The sequence below is a fragment of the Populus alba genome, chromosome 7 (genome assembly GCF_005239225.2).
Source record: "Populus alba chromosome 7, ASM523922v2, whole genome shotgun sequence".
In the NCBI taxonomy this organism is placed as follows: domain Eukaryota; kingdom Viridiplantae; phylum Streptophyta; class Magnoliopsida; order Malpighiales; family Salicaceae; genus Populus; species Populus alba.
The window spans coordinates 7,100,401-7,118,588 of NC_133290.1; the positions used below are offsets into that span (position 1 = coordinate 7,100,401).

At 28.6% G+C, this 18,188-nt stretch overlaps 1 protein-coding gene across 3 annotated transcripts; it reads left to right on the forward strand.

The window, feature by feature from the left end:
• Positions 1 to 9,112: 9,112 nt before the first annotated feature.
• LOC118047821 (uncharacterized) lies at positions 9,113 to 17,517 on the forward strand. 3 transcript variants are annotated; one of them, XM_073410310.1, is made up of 2 exons: positions 9,113 to 9,655; positions 16,167 to 17,517. In XM_073410310.1, exon 2 carries the CDS (start codon positions 16,224 to 16,226, stop codon positions 17,391 to 17,393), a length of 1,170 nt encoding a protein of 389 aa, XP_073266411.1. In that variant the 5' UTR covers positions 9,113 to 9,655; positions 16,167 to 16,223; the 3' UTR covers positions 17,394 to 17,517. The 3 variants fall into 3 exon arrangements, with proteins under 3 accessions (XP_073266411.1, XP_034913114.1, XP_034913113.1); XM_035057223.2 differs by lacking the exon at positions 9,113 to 9,655 and adding an exon at positions 15,744 to 15,892; XM_035057222.2 differs by lacking the exon at positions 9,113 to 9,655 and adding an exon at positions 15,850 to 15,964.
• The last annotated feature ends 671 nt before the right edge of the window (positions 17,518 to 18,188 follow it).

The following is an 18,188-nucleotide window of genomic DNA, read 5'->3' on the forward strand; positions in this document are numbered from 1 at the left end:
GATGTTCCCGATCCATCAATTTTTTTGTCTTCACCAAAGGCACTGCATGGCTCCACTCACAACCAGTGGTGGTGGCACATGGAGCATAAACGCCACCACTATTTCTATACTTTTAAGGTCTTCAGTCACTGTTCCTAAGTTCTCAATAATGTTTTTCAAATTATTTTCGACCTTCAAAAGTCAATTTTACAAAGTTTAGATGATTAATATGTGCGCTTGAATTATTGTTAATTTTTGAATTTTGGTTATTCGTAAACATGTAATTGTAGAGTGTGTGAGTAATTGGGGGGAAGAAAAAAAAAAAGGTGTTTGTGTGTTTGCATTTTGTTTTATTTTGTGTTAAATAAATGGTAAAAAAAAAGGATTAAAGATAAAAAAAAAATTAATTAATTAACCAAATGTTTTAATTACATAAATCCTTAAAATTATTTGAGCATTATTTTAAAATCTAAAATATTTTGACATGTTTTAAAAATATTGCATGGATTTTATAACAAGTTTGTACTCAAAGGATTTTGGCCTATATTTTAATATCCAAAATATTATTATGGATAATAATTTATTGTTAATCACTTTAATATAAAGATAAAAACTTGTATGAGGTTGATATTCAAAATATTATTGGGAATGGTACATTTCAATCACTCATAATATGAGGATAAAAAACTATAATGAATTTTATTTGAAATATTATTTGTAATGATGTAGTAGCCAAAAACTCTAAGTTTTAACACTAATTGATGAATCCACACCAAGATTGTTTCATCACCTGAAAATATGTCATTTTTAATATTTTTTCACTTAAAAATATGTTATTTTCAAGATTTTTCTTGGTGAAATTACCTCACCAACACCAAGAATTTCTACTTAACTCTCAAAGATTTATAAAAGTGATTTTGTTATCATAACTAACTCTCAATAGAGTTGAGAATAGAATTGAAAGTTCTAATATCTCTATATCTCACAAGATAGAACTTATAAGATTTGAATGTGTTTAAGTATTCCGTGAATGAGATCGAATACTTTTGTGCTAGATTATAAAGGTTTAATAGCACTAATTAGAGTATAATCAATGATTGAAAACTAAATATTTATAACTGTTATAATCTCACTAACGACTTAAATAGTTGATCGATTCAAATTGGTCATGCCAATCGATTGGTCCATTCCTGTAGAATTCTTAGGTGTTCATCACTGATGAATGTTAGGTTAACCTGTTGATTTGGTTATTCTAAATAGTTAATAGGTTAATGTAAAATTCCAGTTTTAACAGATTAACTTTGGTGAATTCTTAAAACTATCTATCTTAGATATTATCGTATGATTTACCAATCATTTAAATGTATGCCTAGTGAAGTTTGTGAGTTCATTTTAATGGTTCATGTAAAGATTTACATTAAGCACTTAAAATGAATACTTAATATAAATCTTCACTTTGCTTTCTTCTCGAACTCTTTGATTGATTTCTTCACAAGATTCACTATGCTTGTTGATATGTTCTTTGAATAAATATGTTTAAAACTTATTATCAATAAGGCATATTATCAGTCCATTTTTTATTTTATTGTTATCATCAAAATAAATATAAAAACATGAATATTAGACCTAAAAGTCAACAATCCCTTTGTTTTTTATAATGACAATATTAGGAATAATCTTTTAATTATGATTCATTTACAATATATTCCATCCACAATAGCTCACAATTTCTTTCAATTAATACTTGAGATATTATATCTTTATTATTATATTACCTATAATATACCATTATATTGACTTACATAATCATTCATTGTAAATATTCTTACCTCAATTTCAACCCACCAATTTCATTTATTTCTTTTGGTGTCTTCCAAGATTATTTATAAGTTGTTTATCAATTATAAAACTCTTATACCATGTTTCCCTTTTCATTGTATTATTTCTGAATTTCATCTTTTTATCTTACCAACATATTAAATTCATTTCATTACTTCATTTTGTAACACATTTATTTGTACCACAATATATTCCTTTAATTTATTGAATCCACATTTCAATAAAATTTTGGCTGAGTTTACTTTTAATTTCCCATCATTTTCATATCTTTATTTTCTATAACAATACAATAATAGGTTGATTAATACTCAATTTCACAATTCAACACATAACCATTTATTAAGCATGTTTAATAAATCTTTTATTATACATCTGTATTATGATTTTTTGATTCAAATTTTATTATAATTTCATCTATTACCAATTTACTATATTCACATTCATCTCTTGTTTATTCTTAATAAGAACTATATAATACTAGTTAAGCATCCATAATACTATCAACTCTTAACTATCATACCATATAGATTTATTGGCCTTATAACCTTGGCAAATATTATTGGTTATTTAAGAAAATCAAGATTATTTACATTATTTTTTCATAAATCTGATTTAATGTTAAAATCTTAGTATTTAAGTCTTAATTTTTGGTCAAGAAATGACACAAATCTAGGGATTTTGTTTCAATATTATGACTTTTTAATACCTATCTTTTATTGTCACTTAAATAAAATACACGTGAATGCTAGATTTTATTAAGTGGATCTTTAATGTCTACAAATAAAAAGTGTATATTACTTTCCATTTCGATAATCCAAAATTTAAGGAGTTGTTTGTTGTTAAAAAAGTTTGTTCCCTTGACTTTTTCTAAACTTAAACTTTAGGGTTTGGCATTTAAAAGAATTTATTAAAAAAAAATTATGGTGCATTACAATTTTAAAATAGTAAGATAGTTTTAAGGGAGAATTAGATAGTGTTTTATTTTATAATAGTGATTGTTTATTAAAGTGTTTTTTTATTTAAAAATTTATTAAAATAATATTTTTTTTATTTTTATAAAAATATTTTTGATATCAACACATCAAAATAATTAAAAAATTTTAATTTAAAAAAATCAAAATTTTATAAAACTTAATGTAGAAGGCGACACGAAGATATCTTTACCATTGAAAAAGCAAGGGATAATTCAAGAGTGTAATCGTAGATTAATTAAGGTACAAAATCCAAAAAGTAAGAAAGTAAGGGATGGTTGGATTGCCAAACAGAAATATTATAGGGGCCCACAGGTTTGGTATTATTCTATCAAACAGATAGGCAGCGTAAATGTAACGTGGCGTTTTGACACCATCTGGCTGGATGGGTTCCATGCCTGTCCATTTGGTGCATCGATGCATGTGATCATGATTATTATTGTTATGGTCATGGTGATGTTAGAGTGACACGTCATTAGGCTACTTCGGTAACGCGATTGGTTACACGGACATCTAGCTATCATTTGATTCTCTGTTGGGGGAGGGGTTTTGTGCGTTTCTGTTTTTGGCTTGAGCGAGAAATTTATACAGCTGTGATGATTGAGATGGGGACGTAGCTTGCCAGTTTGACAGTCCAACTATGAGTAGCCACGTGGGTGATTGACAATAATTGCCAAAGAAGGGGTGTTTTCTTAAACTATATATATATATATATGCAAATTCAAATAAGAAATGCAAATGTTTTAAAAACTTTTGTGGGTCCGCTAAGCTTCTTTTTCTTTTCCGATTCTGGATTTCCTAGTGCATGTTTCATGGAAAATTCTCGACTTTTTTTTTTTTTTTAAAAAAAGAAAGTTATTCTGTATTATTTTGTTCTTGTGTAATATGGACGCCTCAGTAGTAGAATCTTTGCGGAAACAGTTTATATTGCCTAACCGACTAGAATTACAAGTGGTATTTCTATTACTATTAGAAAAAAAAAATTAAAATCTTACAAGTAAATTTAAATTTTAAAAATACTGAAAGAGAATAGTATTGGTGAATTATTTTTACTTTATTATAAAAAATAATAATTTGTAGTCGTTTATGTTGGTTTCTTGAATATCATACACGAATCCCAATAAAAAATCTATTAAATTTCTTTTTAGAAAGAAAAAGATTGTTATACCTAAAGTTTTTAACTATCTATATGTGATATATGTAGTTTTTTCATCTAACAAACCACAACAACAATAAGATGCTTAACTTATTATTTATAGAAAAATATGAAATCCCTATAAATTAATAAAATATTAATTTTTCCCTGAATAATATTCATATATTAATGATAATTTTTGAAATTACTTGATTTTTACAGGTCTAGAAATATAATCCTTGTATTAATTATATTATAGTTCTTAATTTCTAAAATATATTTTAATTAAGTCATACTTAATTAAATCATCCCAGTTTAATTTCTGACTAAATGGTTCTTAATGTATGTGACTCATTAGGATTCTAATATGTTGGCTTGTATATAAACTATAATTCTAATTAAATAGAATTAAATAATTTAATTTATTATTAATTCAATAATTGATTAATTTATATTTGAAGATTAAGTGCATCATTTAGCAACATGTCATGATCTTCCAAACATTATAAAATTCATTAGAGGTTTAACTTAACCATTCAATCATCGATTTCTTAATGTAATTAATATCTTTTCATTAATAATGTTATGATTTAACAATAAAGCATAAATTATGTCTACAATGTTAAATCATGTTTGTTCTCTTTATAATAGTTATTGATTGTTTGAATTTTTAAACCCTTTTCAAAACTTATTTTACATTGGTCAAGGATTTCTCAATCAATACTTATTTCACTTTTTTTTTTCTAATTTACTTAGGATGATGAATCATCTCTTAATCACTCAAGTACCTTCATATAGTTCATGATATGCTCAATATCTGCCATTTTGTTACCTCAATTAAAATAACATATAGCATGATCAAAATATAATATTCTTTATATAAGATAACTTAATGATCTTAGACTGATCTCAAGTCTAAGGGTCATTTACACAACCATCACACGAGTCTTTCCATAACATAGGTGATCTCTCCATATGATATTCTTATGCAGGTTAGTTCAGTGTACATGTCTTATAACTTGCACCTACCTATTAGTTTGAAGTATCCTTTATACCTCACTTATGAGAACAACTACTTCATTTTATAAAGAAAAGAACATAAAATATACCAATCTCTATTACTATAATGAATGTCCAGTATTTAAAAGAGCATCGATTAAGAATAATTTAGAAACAATGCTTCAATACAATAAAAATTCTATAATTATAATATTTTTATAATTTTATTTGTAAAGTATTTTTATCTCATGAACTTTATCTTTACTCTAGATTCATTAATATAATATTATATGACTATTAAAAATAAATTAAGCTTTTATTATTAATAATTATACATATGAATATAATAATACCTCAAGTAATTAATCAATTAGCTTCATGGCATATTAATGTAAGAATTTATATCTAAACGACCACAAGGCAACAATTGTTGTTGCCGTTTAGGCCATTTGATCCAAACAACAACAACCTTTTTGTGGCTAATTGAGCCATGGCTAAACGATAACACCTATACTGCTTGGATCCTGGCTTAAACTACCATGTCAATATACAAAAAAATTTTTAGATTCATGCCCGCGCGCGCGCACAACATATATATATATATATAGCCATGAAGAGTCAAAACACAAAGCCACGCACTATCAATGTACATAATTTTTTAAAAAATATTTTTTGAAAGATTTTCTCTGCAAGTGCAAAACTTTCACACTCGCAACATAGTTTTAGCCAATGATCGCCAGTGCAACATGCACTACATTCAAATCAAGCACAACTTTCAGGTTCAAATCCTAGGTTGCTCATATGATGGCCACTAGAGGCTTACATGATCGTTAACTTCAGGGCCCGTGGGATTAGTCGAGGTGCGTGCAAGCTGACCCGGACACCCACGTTAATCAAAAAAAAAAAAAAATCAAGCACAACTTTTATCGACCAGTTAAAAAAAGAACAAGTTTTCCACATAAATTTTTTCTACAATTTCTTGCACATTGCAAGACAATTTTCTTATATTTTTTTTTTTCTTTTATCCTTAGTGAAGAGTTTTTTATTCCATAAACAAATTTATCTTTCAAAAATATTTAAGTCCAAACACATGTTTAAACACAAAGCCCAGCTCATATATTTTAGTCTAATTCCATTGAATCGTGAAGAGTCTAATTTTTCATGCAAAGTTTTTCATGACTTCATTATATGGTATTTCTATGGTTAACATTACACAAGTCATGATGTACTGTTTTATATTGTTCATCAAAACCAAAACTATGTCATTTTAGATAGTTCTAACGTGAAACAATAATATTTGGCTTGAATTTTGACATGAAAAGGTGTTATTTCAGTAAAGAATTTAAATGATTTTTGAAAAATATTCATTCACTTTTATCCTTGGTGTTTGAGGTTTGTATAGACTAATTTTTAAACTTCATTTGTCTTTAAATCTGGTTGAAAATAATTTTATAATTTAAACTATATATATATATATATTCACATTTTAATTTAATGCTTTTAGATTTTTTTTTTAACCTAAAAATATTAATTTTAATTTTTTATCAAAAGTATTTATCACATAATGTTTTTTCAAAAAATAAAAAAATTATGTGTTAAGAATCTTACATTGAGCGCATAAATCAAACAAAGAATTTTTTTTTTTAAAAAAAAAAAAAGTTAAGTTTGTTTCGACCGTTATGAAATAAAGTCTAAAATAAGTTGATATTTCGACTGTAGGTTAAGTTTAATTATTAATTATTAATTTTTTTTTGAATGATTGATTTGTGCAATCTATAATTTATATTGGTTGAAAACAATTTTGATAAAAATATTGGTATTTTTTCAATTTAATTTATAAAATTATAAGAATATTTTGTGATCATAAATTGTTTGAGATATAAAAACAATTTTGAAAAAAATAAGTGTCTAATTACATTATAAAATAGGTTTGTAGAAGCTAATTATATATAGTTTCCTTATCATCATGGTTTAATATTATACAATTTTCTTTATCTATTTTTTAATTTATTTAAACTAGACATAGAATGCACAGAACATATTAATTACTACAAAATAAATATTAAAATAAAAAGTTTCAACTACTAATACTAATTGATTTTAATTTCATATACTTAAATCTCCATAATTAATTAAAATATCAAAACAATCTTATAAGATTATCCGCAAACATTGCACGGGATATATATTCCAGGGGAAGAAGGTCCAATTAATTATTAATCCACGATTTGATGGTTTTTTTTTTTCCTTTCCATTTCGATGGTATTATTCCTACTCCATAGCTTATCAATTCTATTTCATAATGTACTTTTATTACTTATATAGATCAAAATATCCCTAATTATATTTTTCATAAATAATAATATTAAATATTGATATTAGATTTATATTTAGAAAATATAGTTAACAGAAAGTTTTTGTAATAAGAATATACACATTTTACCATTTTTTTATCATTACCTATCACTAAATTCAATTTCTTTAAAACCCTTTTTTGTCATACTATATTGTTTTCCCTTGTGAAAGGGTTTTTTTTTTTATGTTTTCAAATATTATCCACTAATAAATACTTATTTTAAAAGATATTATAGAGTAAATAAGATTTTGTGAACTTCAGTTTTTCCTTGTTCTTTATTTGAATTAATTTTTATTCTTAATAATTAGAAAATGAAATTTGGATCTGTTAAAATAACATACTCCATGATTATACTAAAGATAAAGGATAATATAGTCAACTTAATAAAACTTATAATAAATGTAGAGTGGGATTAATAATTTATGACATAGAAATGGCATGAAGCCTTATTTGTTAAACAATCTCATACAATGTTATAGTAATTGATTTCAAGAAAGAGAAAAGAGAAAAGAAAAGAAAAAAGAGAGAGAGAGAGATTGTTATACATAGAGTGCTAGCATTTTATTTTATGAATAAATCTCTATTTAATAGAAAAATCGATATATTTTTTTTAATTTTTAGGATTTTTAATTCAGGACAATTTTATAAATTAACTCAATCAAGTTCTTACTTGATTTTTTCAGGTCTAAAATTATAATCATTTTATTAATTATATTCTAGTCATTTATTTCTAAAATATATTTTAATCAAGTCACACTTGTTTAATTATCCCACTTTAATTTATAACTAATGTTTTTTAATGTGTGTGACCCATTAGATTCCTAATATGTTGATCCAAATATAAATTATAATTCTAATCTTATTATCAATTCAAGAAGATTAGATGTACTTCTAGCAATGTATCGTAATCCCCCAAATATTAGAAAAGTCATTATTGGTTTGACTTAACATTTCAGCAAACTGTATTTCAACGTAATTAATATCATTTCATCAATAATGTTTTGATTTAACATTAAAGCATAGGGTATATTTGCCATATTAAATCATATTTGTTCTCTACATAATTGTTATCGATCGTTTAAATAGTATTTGAAACTCTTTTCAAATTTTATTTCACATTGGCCAAAGATTTCTAAGTTAATACTCTTTGAGATCATATGTAACATTTTTTCTAATTTACTTAGGGTGATGAATCCTCTTTTGATCACTCAAGTAATTTTATATAGTTAGTGCTTAACCTAATATTTGCCCCTTCATTACCTCAGTTAAGATAATATATAACAAGATCAAAATTTAATGTCATAACCTAATTTTTTATTTTTTTAAAAAGAAAATGAAATGAAAAAATTGGAATAAATGAGAAAAATTAAGATTTAGATCAAGACAACACAAGTGAAAAGCTTTTGAGGATCAATAAAGGAGGAATTGTAAATTTAGGGTTCAATTTTGCTAGATATTGAAAGAGTTGATAAGTTTAGGGACTCAACTAAATTTTGAATTGATTTAATTAATGATATCAGGAGCTTAATTAAAGAATTGATGAGTTTGAGCTTCTAATCAATTTAATTAATGAAATCAATGAAGAAACATTAAAATTCAGAACTGATTTAGGTTAACATTTCAAGAAATTAAAGTTAAAGGACTGTTCTATAAAAGATTCTGCAATCAAGGGGTCTCATTACTATTTTGCCCAGGGGTCCGTTTAAAAATGTCAAAGCATCGAGGACCAAATTGAAAAACGGCCGCCCTCGCCTTGAAACGGTGTCGTTTCACCCCCATTTATCGTCTTCTTCCTCTGGAGACAGAGGACGCCAACAGTGAAGAAAAAACGAAATACTGCCCAGATGGGCAGCCCAACACAAGCCAAAACAGACCAATTTAGTCTGCCAAAGTCCTCAATCCAAGCAGACTTCCTCCCGAGCACGCTACTGGAATCCGGGCCAAAGTCTACCCGCCAACAGTCCGGCCGTAGCAGGACTGTTGGCGTCCGCATCCTTGCAGGAGACTAACTCCCACGCCGTGATTATCATAAGGAGACGTGGGCAGAGGCTACCAAATCTCCTACAAAAACCCAACAAGGCAGCCGTCGCGAGGGGAGAACAAGCAGAAAAAAAGGAAGAACGAAGACACTGGAAAATTACACAACGCAAGACCGAACAACAACCCCAGAACAGGAACATCACAGAAAACAGAGGAAACCCAAACAAAACCGAAGAAGCAAAAGGACAAAGACAGGGGAGCAACACAGGGGCAGAAAAACCCAGAAGTAAAGGAAGAAACACAAAGAGAAAGACAAGGAAACCAAAAACACCAGCAGACGAAAACACAGAGAAGAGAACCAGCATTGACCATCGTCTTCACCGTCTCCAGAACCAGGTATGCATTCTTCTTTCGTTCTATAAAACTGATATTTGAACATTGTGCGAAGGTTATTTTGATTATCTTGGGCAGTGACGGCCGGGGCTACTGGTTCAGACCAGCCCATATAAAATGGGTTAGACCCAGCCTAAAAGAAACAAAAACAAAAAACAGTTGTGATTGGGCTGGGCTGGTCCAGGCCTAGCCGGCCCAATCTATTTTGGGCCAAGGTGTGTTTGATAAAATACATCTTTATGTCAATCCCTTTATTTTATTCTGTTTTTGTGTTGATATTTTTTTAAATGAGGTTTTTTTTTTTTTCTTGAAAATTCTAAAATTATTTGGGAATCTTTGTTAATATATTTATGGTCCCCTCGCATATTGTTTTTATGTTTTTTTTGTATATTGTTTTCTATGCTGCATGTTCAATCTACGGACCATTATTGTTAAATGCGAATATGTTATGCAATGTATTTTTTTCTTCTTGTCTAAATAGAGTAAATAAAAAAGGTAAATAAAAACAGAAAGACATAGAAATATTGTTTTTTCTTCAATTAAAAATCCAAATCTTGCGAATTTATTCATTGGCACTAAAGTCAGTAATATCGCACCTTTTGGATTTGTGCAATATTTACTGAATGCTAGAGTTGAAAATATTCATAAGTAAATATTCATTAACGTCAGAGTCAAGAACATTATACAAAGAATAAAAAAAGAGAGATAAAAAATAAACTTTTAGTAATTTAAGACAAGATCATCAATGTAGTCTGCCTTAGGTATGATACTTAAGGGGTGATAACACATTTCCTTTCATGTAACCAGTCATGTACTAAAGAATCTCTGTTGACTGGTTAGGATTCTTAGTGACTATGATATTAGAAGACGACTCCTTAAACATACACCTTCCCCCCTTCAAAAAAAAAAAAAAAAGATATTAAATATTTATTCTTTCAATAAAATTTTTGTTTTGTCGCCGTATTTTTGTTTAGTTTTGACATATAACATTCTCTATCTTTGCATCTATCATTTCATTGATTTATTAAATCAAATAAAATTTTTTAAGTACTTGTTTGGATCATTGATAAGACTTTGATTGATTTGTTTATGCAATAACACTATTGTTATTACAATACATGACAATTGAATCATTACAATACATGAAATCATTGATAAGACCTACAAATAAACAAAATGAACTTGTTTACCAAAATGAAAATTATAGTGAATATTGAGTTAGCCACACATTCATGTTTCATGTATTAGTCTTTTATTTTTTAATTTGCTATTTTAATCATAATTTTAAGTCTTATTTATCCTTTAGGACATATAAGAATCTAATTACAAGAAAAAAAGAGTTAAAAACTTAAAAAAAAAAAAAAACAAAGAGCTTCACTATTTTACTGTTTATATAAATAGTGAAGCTTTATAAAAATGCCAAGTGTTTTATAATATTGTATTTTTAATCGTAATTTTCATCTCCAAGGAGCTATAAAAGGATTTAATTGTAAGAAAAAAAAGAGTTTAAAACTTAACAAAAAAAAATATTAGAGGAGCTTTACTATTTATATAAATAGTAAAGCTCCATAAAAAATAAGTATTTTAGATAAATATATGAATGCTTTGCAATTTTAATTTATATGAATTATTTCTCAAAAAAGTGTATGTTTTTTTTGACTTGTAGTTTATTTTGAAGAAAAACATTGTCCTTGTTGTAGTTATTTTTTATTTTTTTTTTTTCTAGTGCTTCCAGCCAATGCAATTCAATTCAAGCCATTGCTTTTTTTTTTTTTTTTTTCTTTTTTGTTTCTAGTCAGGTAAAACATCCCTTCCATCAGAAAGCAGAATTAAAGATTTCCATCACTTTTTGTCACGTTCAATCTCAATAATCACAGGCTTCCCATGACAATACTTTCAACCAAAATCCACCACAGAAATTCGTGTATTAATCTCTTGCAACATCAATCCCACCCACCAACCCTGTAATCTTCCATTAAACCTCACAGCCTCCATGAGTCTCTATCTCGATTATTAGGTTCATCCTAATTTGGTCCATAAGTATGCTTAGATGACAATATTATGATAGAAGGACCTTTACAAAAAAAAAAAAAAAAAAAAAACAGAGAATTCAATCAATATAAAAACAGAGGCTCCAATAAAAAAAATACAAAGATCAAATCGAGCGAAAACCATCAAATATACAAGTAAACTTTATAATATAGCATCTACAGGCATTTATACCAGGAAGAATTGCAAGTTAATTTCAAATATAACAATACAATGTGTCATTATAGAGATGTGTGTTTTAGTATCATAAAATTTGTCCTTTTTATTTTTTTTTGATAAAGTAAAGGAATATATTGATTGATAAATCAAAAATAAATTTGTGAACATTAATTAAAAACTAAGGTGAAAAGTTAATTTTTCTAGTAACAAGTAAAGATATATAAAAAAACCTTTTTTTTTTTTATTTTTTATATATTTTATTTTATTTATCTAGGAGATGTACTATGATTGCTAAGTATATATGATTTTCATTCTTATAAATGTATAATGTAAATATAATTTTTTTTATTTTAAATTTAATAAAAACAAAACTAAAAACAAATTGTAATAATATTGTGTAGGTATTCTGAAGCTATAAAAACCATCCAAATGATTTATTACTATTTTAAAATAGTTGAAATAAATAATGTAGGACATGTGAGAGAGGATATTAATTTAAAATTAAATTAAAAAAACACAAAACTAATAACAAAAAGGCAAATAATGTTGGGTCATGTTCGAAACCTATTTATATAATTTTATAGTAATTAAAGTAAATATTCATAACAATTCCAATGATTTATATGATCCAATAAAAATATATTTTAGTCTAAATTTTATTTTATTTTTACTCATGTATTTTTTTTATGAGAATCTATCTTTTATCATAAATAAAGTTTTTTAAATAAAAAATTATGATAGTTTCAATTAAATTGAAGTCATAAGTAAAGGTTCATTCCAAATTGTTGAAGCAATTTAACCCAATATTATTATCTTTGTATGGTTTGACTCTAAATTTAATTTAAATGGACATTCACCTAGGAAGTTTCAAAGATTATATATGTTTTTGAAATATATGAATGAGGTGAATACAAGTGGACATTTCATTGGAGTTGGACGCTATCTAAAAGGTTTATGTAGAGGTTTCTTTTTATTAATAGTTGGGTTGGATGCCAATAATAGACTTTTCCATGATGTATTTTGTTGTGGAAGTTGAAATAACAACATGTGGCGATGGTTCTTATATGTCTTATATAGATTTTTTTTTTAAAAAAAGTACATTAGAGGTTTTTTTGCATTATATCTTATTGTTAAAGGGTATACTATCAATAATTTTTAATTTTTTTTTTATCAAAATTGTATTTTTTTTCTTTTTAAGTAATTCTCAAGTTTTTTTCTTATAAATTCGACCATAGGTAGTGAATGAGGTATTCCGAGGCTACTCTTAAAATATTATGCAAGACATATCTATGCTAATCTTAAGAACAAGGGGTTTCGTGGTTCGGCGATGAAAATTAGATTTTTTGGTACAATGAAAGTTTATACAAATCTATAATTCAAGACTTACTTAAAGGATATTGGAGATTTAAACAAAACAACTTTGGGTTGGTTGAATAACATTAATGTTGAAACACATGCTAAACTTTTGTTTGATCCTGAAATGATGAAAATGTAACAAACAATTTGGTTGAGTCCTTCAATAGTTGAATTAGAAAATATAGGAGTATGGTAATTGTTTTGTTACCGGAAAAGATTAGGTAAAATCTTATGTCTAGGTTTCTTGTAGTATATGCTCAGATTGCAGGTTAGGAATCACATACCACACTTTATGTTAGAAAGTTGTTGAATGTGTTTATTAAGAAGTCCAGACATCTAAGGATGATTCTAGCCAATGCAAATGAATATCAAGTTTCTTCAAGAGTTTGTGTTAATTTGGATAAAAGAGAGTTTTTATAACGTGAGTGGATAAAGACAAGCATTCCTTGTAGATATGTGATCCTTTGTGTGCATTATAATAGACTTGACATTGAAGAGATGTGTAATGCGTATTACATAGTTGAAATTTTTAAGAAGATATACACTCAGGTGGTGCATCTATTGTAAGAAAAAGATTTAGATCGTCGAGAATTAGATGTTATTGTTTTGCCTTTTGACTTGAAAAAATATATTAGTATACTAAGAAAAAATAAACATAGGAATCAGGTCTAATATTATAAAAACAACATCTACACTTAGAAGCAATATTCACAAGTAATATGGTCACAATTGGAAAACATGCCAAAAAGATGGTGTAAAACAACTTAGAAGATTCATTGATACCATACCCAATGATTCAAGTAGTTTGACATGGGTTTTAGTGTTGTTGGCAGTTTCTGTGGTTTTGGTAGTTCAAATGGTTTTGGCATAGGTTTTAATGGTGTCAACAAGAGTTTTAGTGGTGGTGGCATGGGTAAAAGAGCTAGTGTAGGTGATAAAAGAGCTAGCATAGTTGGTGAGAGAGCTAATAGAGGTGGTGGGAGAGGTTTCAAGGGTAGGGAGAGAGGTGTCAAGGTAGTGGGAGAGCTGTTGATCCATCTTCTCGACCACCAACTCAAACCTATGTAAGGAGTTTTTTAAAATAACACAAGTAAGTTTAATTTAGTGTTATTAATTATTCTACTAATAATCAATTCAATTTGGAATTACAGGTTGATGTTGGAACTTCATCAATTCAGTGCTCAACCAGACTACTTGCATTGAATGAAGTATGTACAGAAAATATACAAGAACAATATATGAACATAATGATTTAGTTTTGGGTTTTTTTAGATATTTTGAACTATATTTTATGGATCTTTTGTTGATGTTATAACAAGTTTAAACACTTAATTTTACTTTATGTTTAGTGCAACTCAAACATGATTTGCTAGTGTTATTCATTTCATTTGACCAAGGATGAGCAATATCATTGTTACAATAACATTACACACACTAAATTAGCTATCAATAACAATTTTACACTTTCAAAACTAGCTTCCGATTGTGATTCTTGATCCAAACTCGATGTAATTCATCTTAAATTTTCTTCACTTTATCTAGTATTTGATCAATATTATTAGCATATTTTCTCACTATAATAGTTGCTTCAATATAATTAATAGGTTTGCATCAATCAATAAATGTTTTGCCTTTTAATTTGTCATCACATCTATATAATAGCTTGTTTTTACTAGCATCTGACTCTGATATCCTTTACTGCTTTTTTTTTTTTTCCTTCACATTACTTTTTTATTGTTGAACTTTAGTCCATTCAAGTTGTTTCAAGTTTGTAGGTTGTTATTGGCATTTGATGAATAGAAGGACATGTATTTAACTTTGTGGTGCAAATTTTAGGATATTGTTGATTATCAAAAAGTTTTGGGTTGTTTTTAATTATAAGTGCAATGGATTTTGTGTTGATAGTGTGTGTAATGGATTTTGTTAGATTGGACTTGTAAAATGGTGAGTTTTTTTGCAATAATTGTGCAGGGTGACTTACTTGAAATGGTGAAGATTTTGTTGAGAAAATTTATGTTGGTATGTTTTTTGATTTGATGTTTGTGTTTGCTATAAATTTTGAGGGATGAGGGAGATCATTTGTAAATGGTTTGTTCACCGGAAATATTATGGTAAGAAGGATTGAATTTGTTATAAACATTATGGTAATTTTGTAAATCTGAAAACATGTCTAACAACTATATATATATATATTTTATAAAATGCCAACTTTCATGTTGTGATGATAATAATTAGTGGTAATTTTATTATTTTAAACAACAAAGATTCTTTACAATTAAATTGAAAACCGGAGGATGATGTAAAGTATTATAAATTTATTAAAGTTGATAATATAAAAGCTGATTTCTCAAAACATAAGGGAAAAAGAAAAGAAAACAATTAAACTACATAAAAGTGGATGTAATTATTTACCTAGAGGAAACTAGCTAGTTTGCTTTAACAAATAAAACCAAACAGTTTTCGATGCATAAAATGAATCTTCTTATTAATCTCCAGTGTCGAACAAAGCTGTCCAACATAGTGTGACACTGAACTGAGTTAAATTTCCAAAATCGTAAAAGAAAACACAAAGTCACCATACAAAATATCCCATGCCAGAACTGTCCCTGGCCCCACACGAGCACCACCACCATCCTGTAATATTCTAAGAACGAGAGATCAGACATCGTAACGCAGGTAATGGCCGGCTATAAGTAGCCACACTTTGTGTTTTGGTCCCATATGGCTATGGAAAAACAGATTATTTGGGTAGCCTGCAACACTCTCACTGACTTGTCCATTTCCCTATTCATTTCTTGAATGCTAGCTTTTACTTCTTTATATTCCACTTGTCCCTGCCTCTTTCTTATGCAACCTTACTCAAAATCTATGTTTCTTTCTCATATTTAAATAACTTCTTCTCTGTGTATATATAATTCTTAATCTCTTTTATCCTTTTACGACTTCACAGGAGGACCCCGACAGCATCTGAACCCAAACCTTTAGTTAGTTTTACCTTGTAGAAATTATGGCGACAAGTTCTTTAGAAGAGAAATGGGAACATCCAGACCGCAGTGCTCAAGACGAAGAAGATCAAGGCCAGGAAGAGGAAGAGGAAGAATCATTATCACTGTGTGATTTACCGGTCAATATGGTGGAAGGAGAGAGCAACCAGTCAATCAGGGATCAAGAAGCTCATAAAGAAACCGAAACAAATCAAGAAGATTTCGACTTTGGTCCCTTCAGGGGTGGTGATGGCTCTCTTTCTAACAAATCAGATATGTGTGCAGCTGATGATGTATTCTTTCAAGGCCAAATTCTCCCTCTTCGTCTCTCAGTTAGCTCAGAAAGTGGTGTTAACAAGTTCAAGAATGATACCAGCTTGAACCCATGCCACTGCCTATCAAGGTCAGAGTCCATGGACCGCAATTCGCTTGGTGGTTTAACAAGTTTCAGTAGCAGAAGCAGTAGTAGCAGAAGTCATTACTCATCAAGCAGCAGCAGCACAAGCTCTGCTATTGGCAGCACAAGAATGATAAAGCCAATAATTCAAAACCAGTTCCTTACACATCCAAGTCCAAAGCCTCAAATTAGACTCTCCAGTGCCTCGCTGGGGAATGCAGCTAGTAGCAAACCAAGAAATTCCTCGGTTTGGGACTTTTTTAGACTGGGTCTGGTCCGTACACCAGAGATTGAATTTCAAGATCTCAAGGTTCGTAACTATGTCAGTAGGAATAGTAGCTCCAGTAGCAGCAATTCAAGCATCAACAAGTGTAGCAAAATTAACGTTAGCAATGGCAGCAGTAAAAGCAGTCGGAAGATCAAGAACGTGGGTAGACATAATAGCAATGATAGTGGGAAGAAGATGGGAAAACGGAGTTTGATGGAGAAAAGAGGAGGGTTGTTAAGTGGATGTAGCTGTTCAGTTAGTACAGTGAAACCAGTTCCATTGAACAATAATGTTGTTGTCGTGAAAAGCAGTAACAGTAGGTGTCATAACGCAGGAAATGGCAATAATGATAAAGGTGAAAGAGGGTCCATGGAGCTAGAGGAGAAGCTGCAAGAGTTGAAGATGAAGAAAAGAATGGTGCAGAAGCAGCAGGAGGGAAAGCAAGCTATGTCACGTCATCGAACGTTTGAGTGGATAAAGGATCTTTCACATGCTACCTATCTTGACCATGAAGAGGAAGCTGTCTAGACTCTTTTTTAAGAACAATGCCTCTCGCAGCATGCCTGTATTCCTTTTATCATTATCTTTTTCTCTGCCTTTTGTTTTCTGGATTCACTTTTTCTTTAATTTTGAATTTTTGTTTTCTTACTTATATATTTGTTATTGCTGTGTTATAACATGCACTGTTATCTAGGACTACAAGTCTTGGTTTCTGGAGAGTGTTGAGGCTGCTAAAACCTAGCCGAAAACACTAGCTGGTTATGGATTTTATACATAAAAAAATAACTCAGGGGAAGCAAAAGACCACTCCAAAATTCAAAATGAACAGCACGGCTCCATCAGGACCATTACACAGTACACAATACAACTAAAAGAACATCGGTTTTTACTTTTCATTGCTTTACATTTGCCTAAATTCATTATGTTCAGCTTTTTTAGTTTTTGTTTTGATCATCATATTTTATTCCTTTTCAATTTTCTCCTCGCGGGTTATTTTAGTAACTAAATATAAAATGATAAAGTAACTTTCAGTTATAAGATAGATGATACAAGTGAGAAAATTAATACACACAGTTGGATTCCAAGCTATGAATAAATAGGAACGTTGACTTGTATATGAACAGCTGTTATTTTTATCCTACCCACATTTTTTAAATACAACAAATAAAATTAAAAGAAAAAACCATCTAGAAAATAATCTAGTAATAAGATTTTAGGATTAAAGGGTCTGTTTTCTCTGTAGTTTCAAGTTTGAGCCCTATAGTTGCTCATATAATGGCCGCTAGAGACTTACATGGTTATTAATTTTAAAATCTGTAAAAT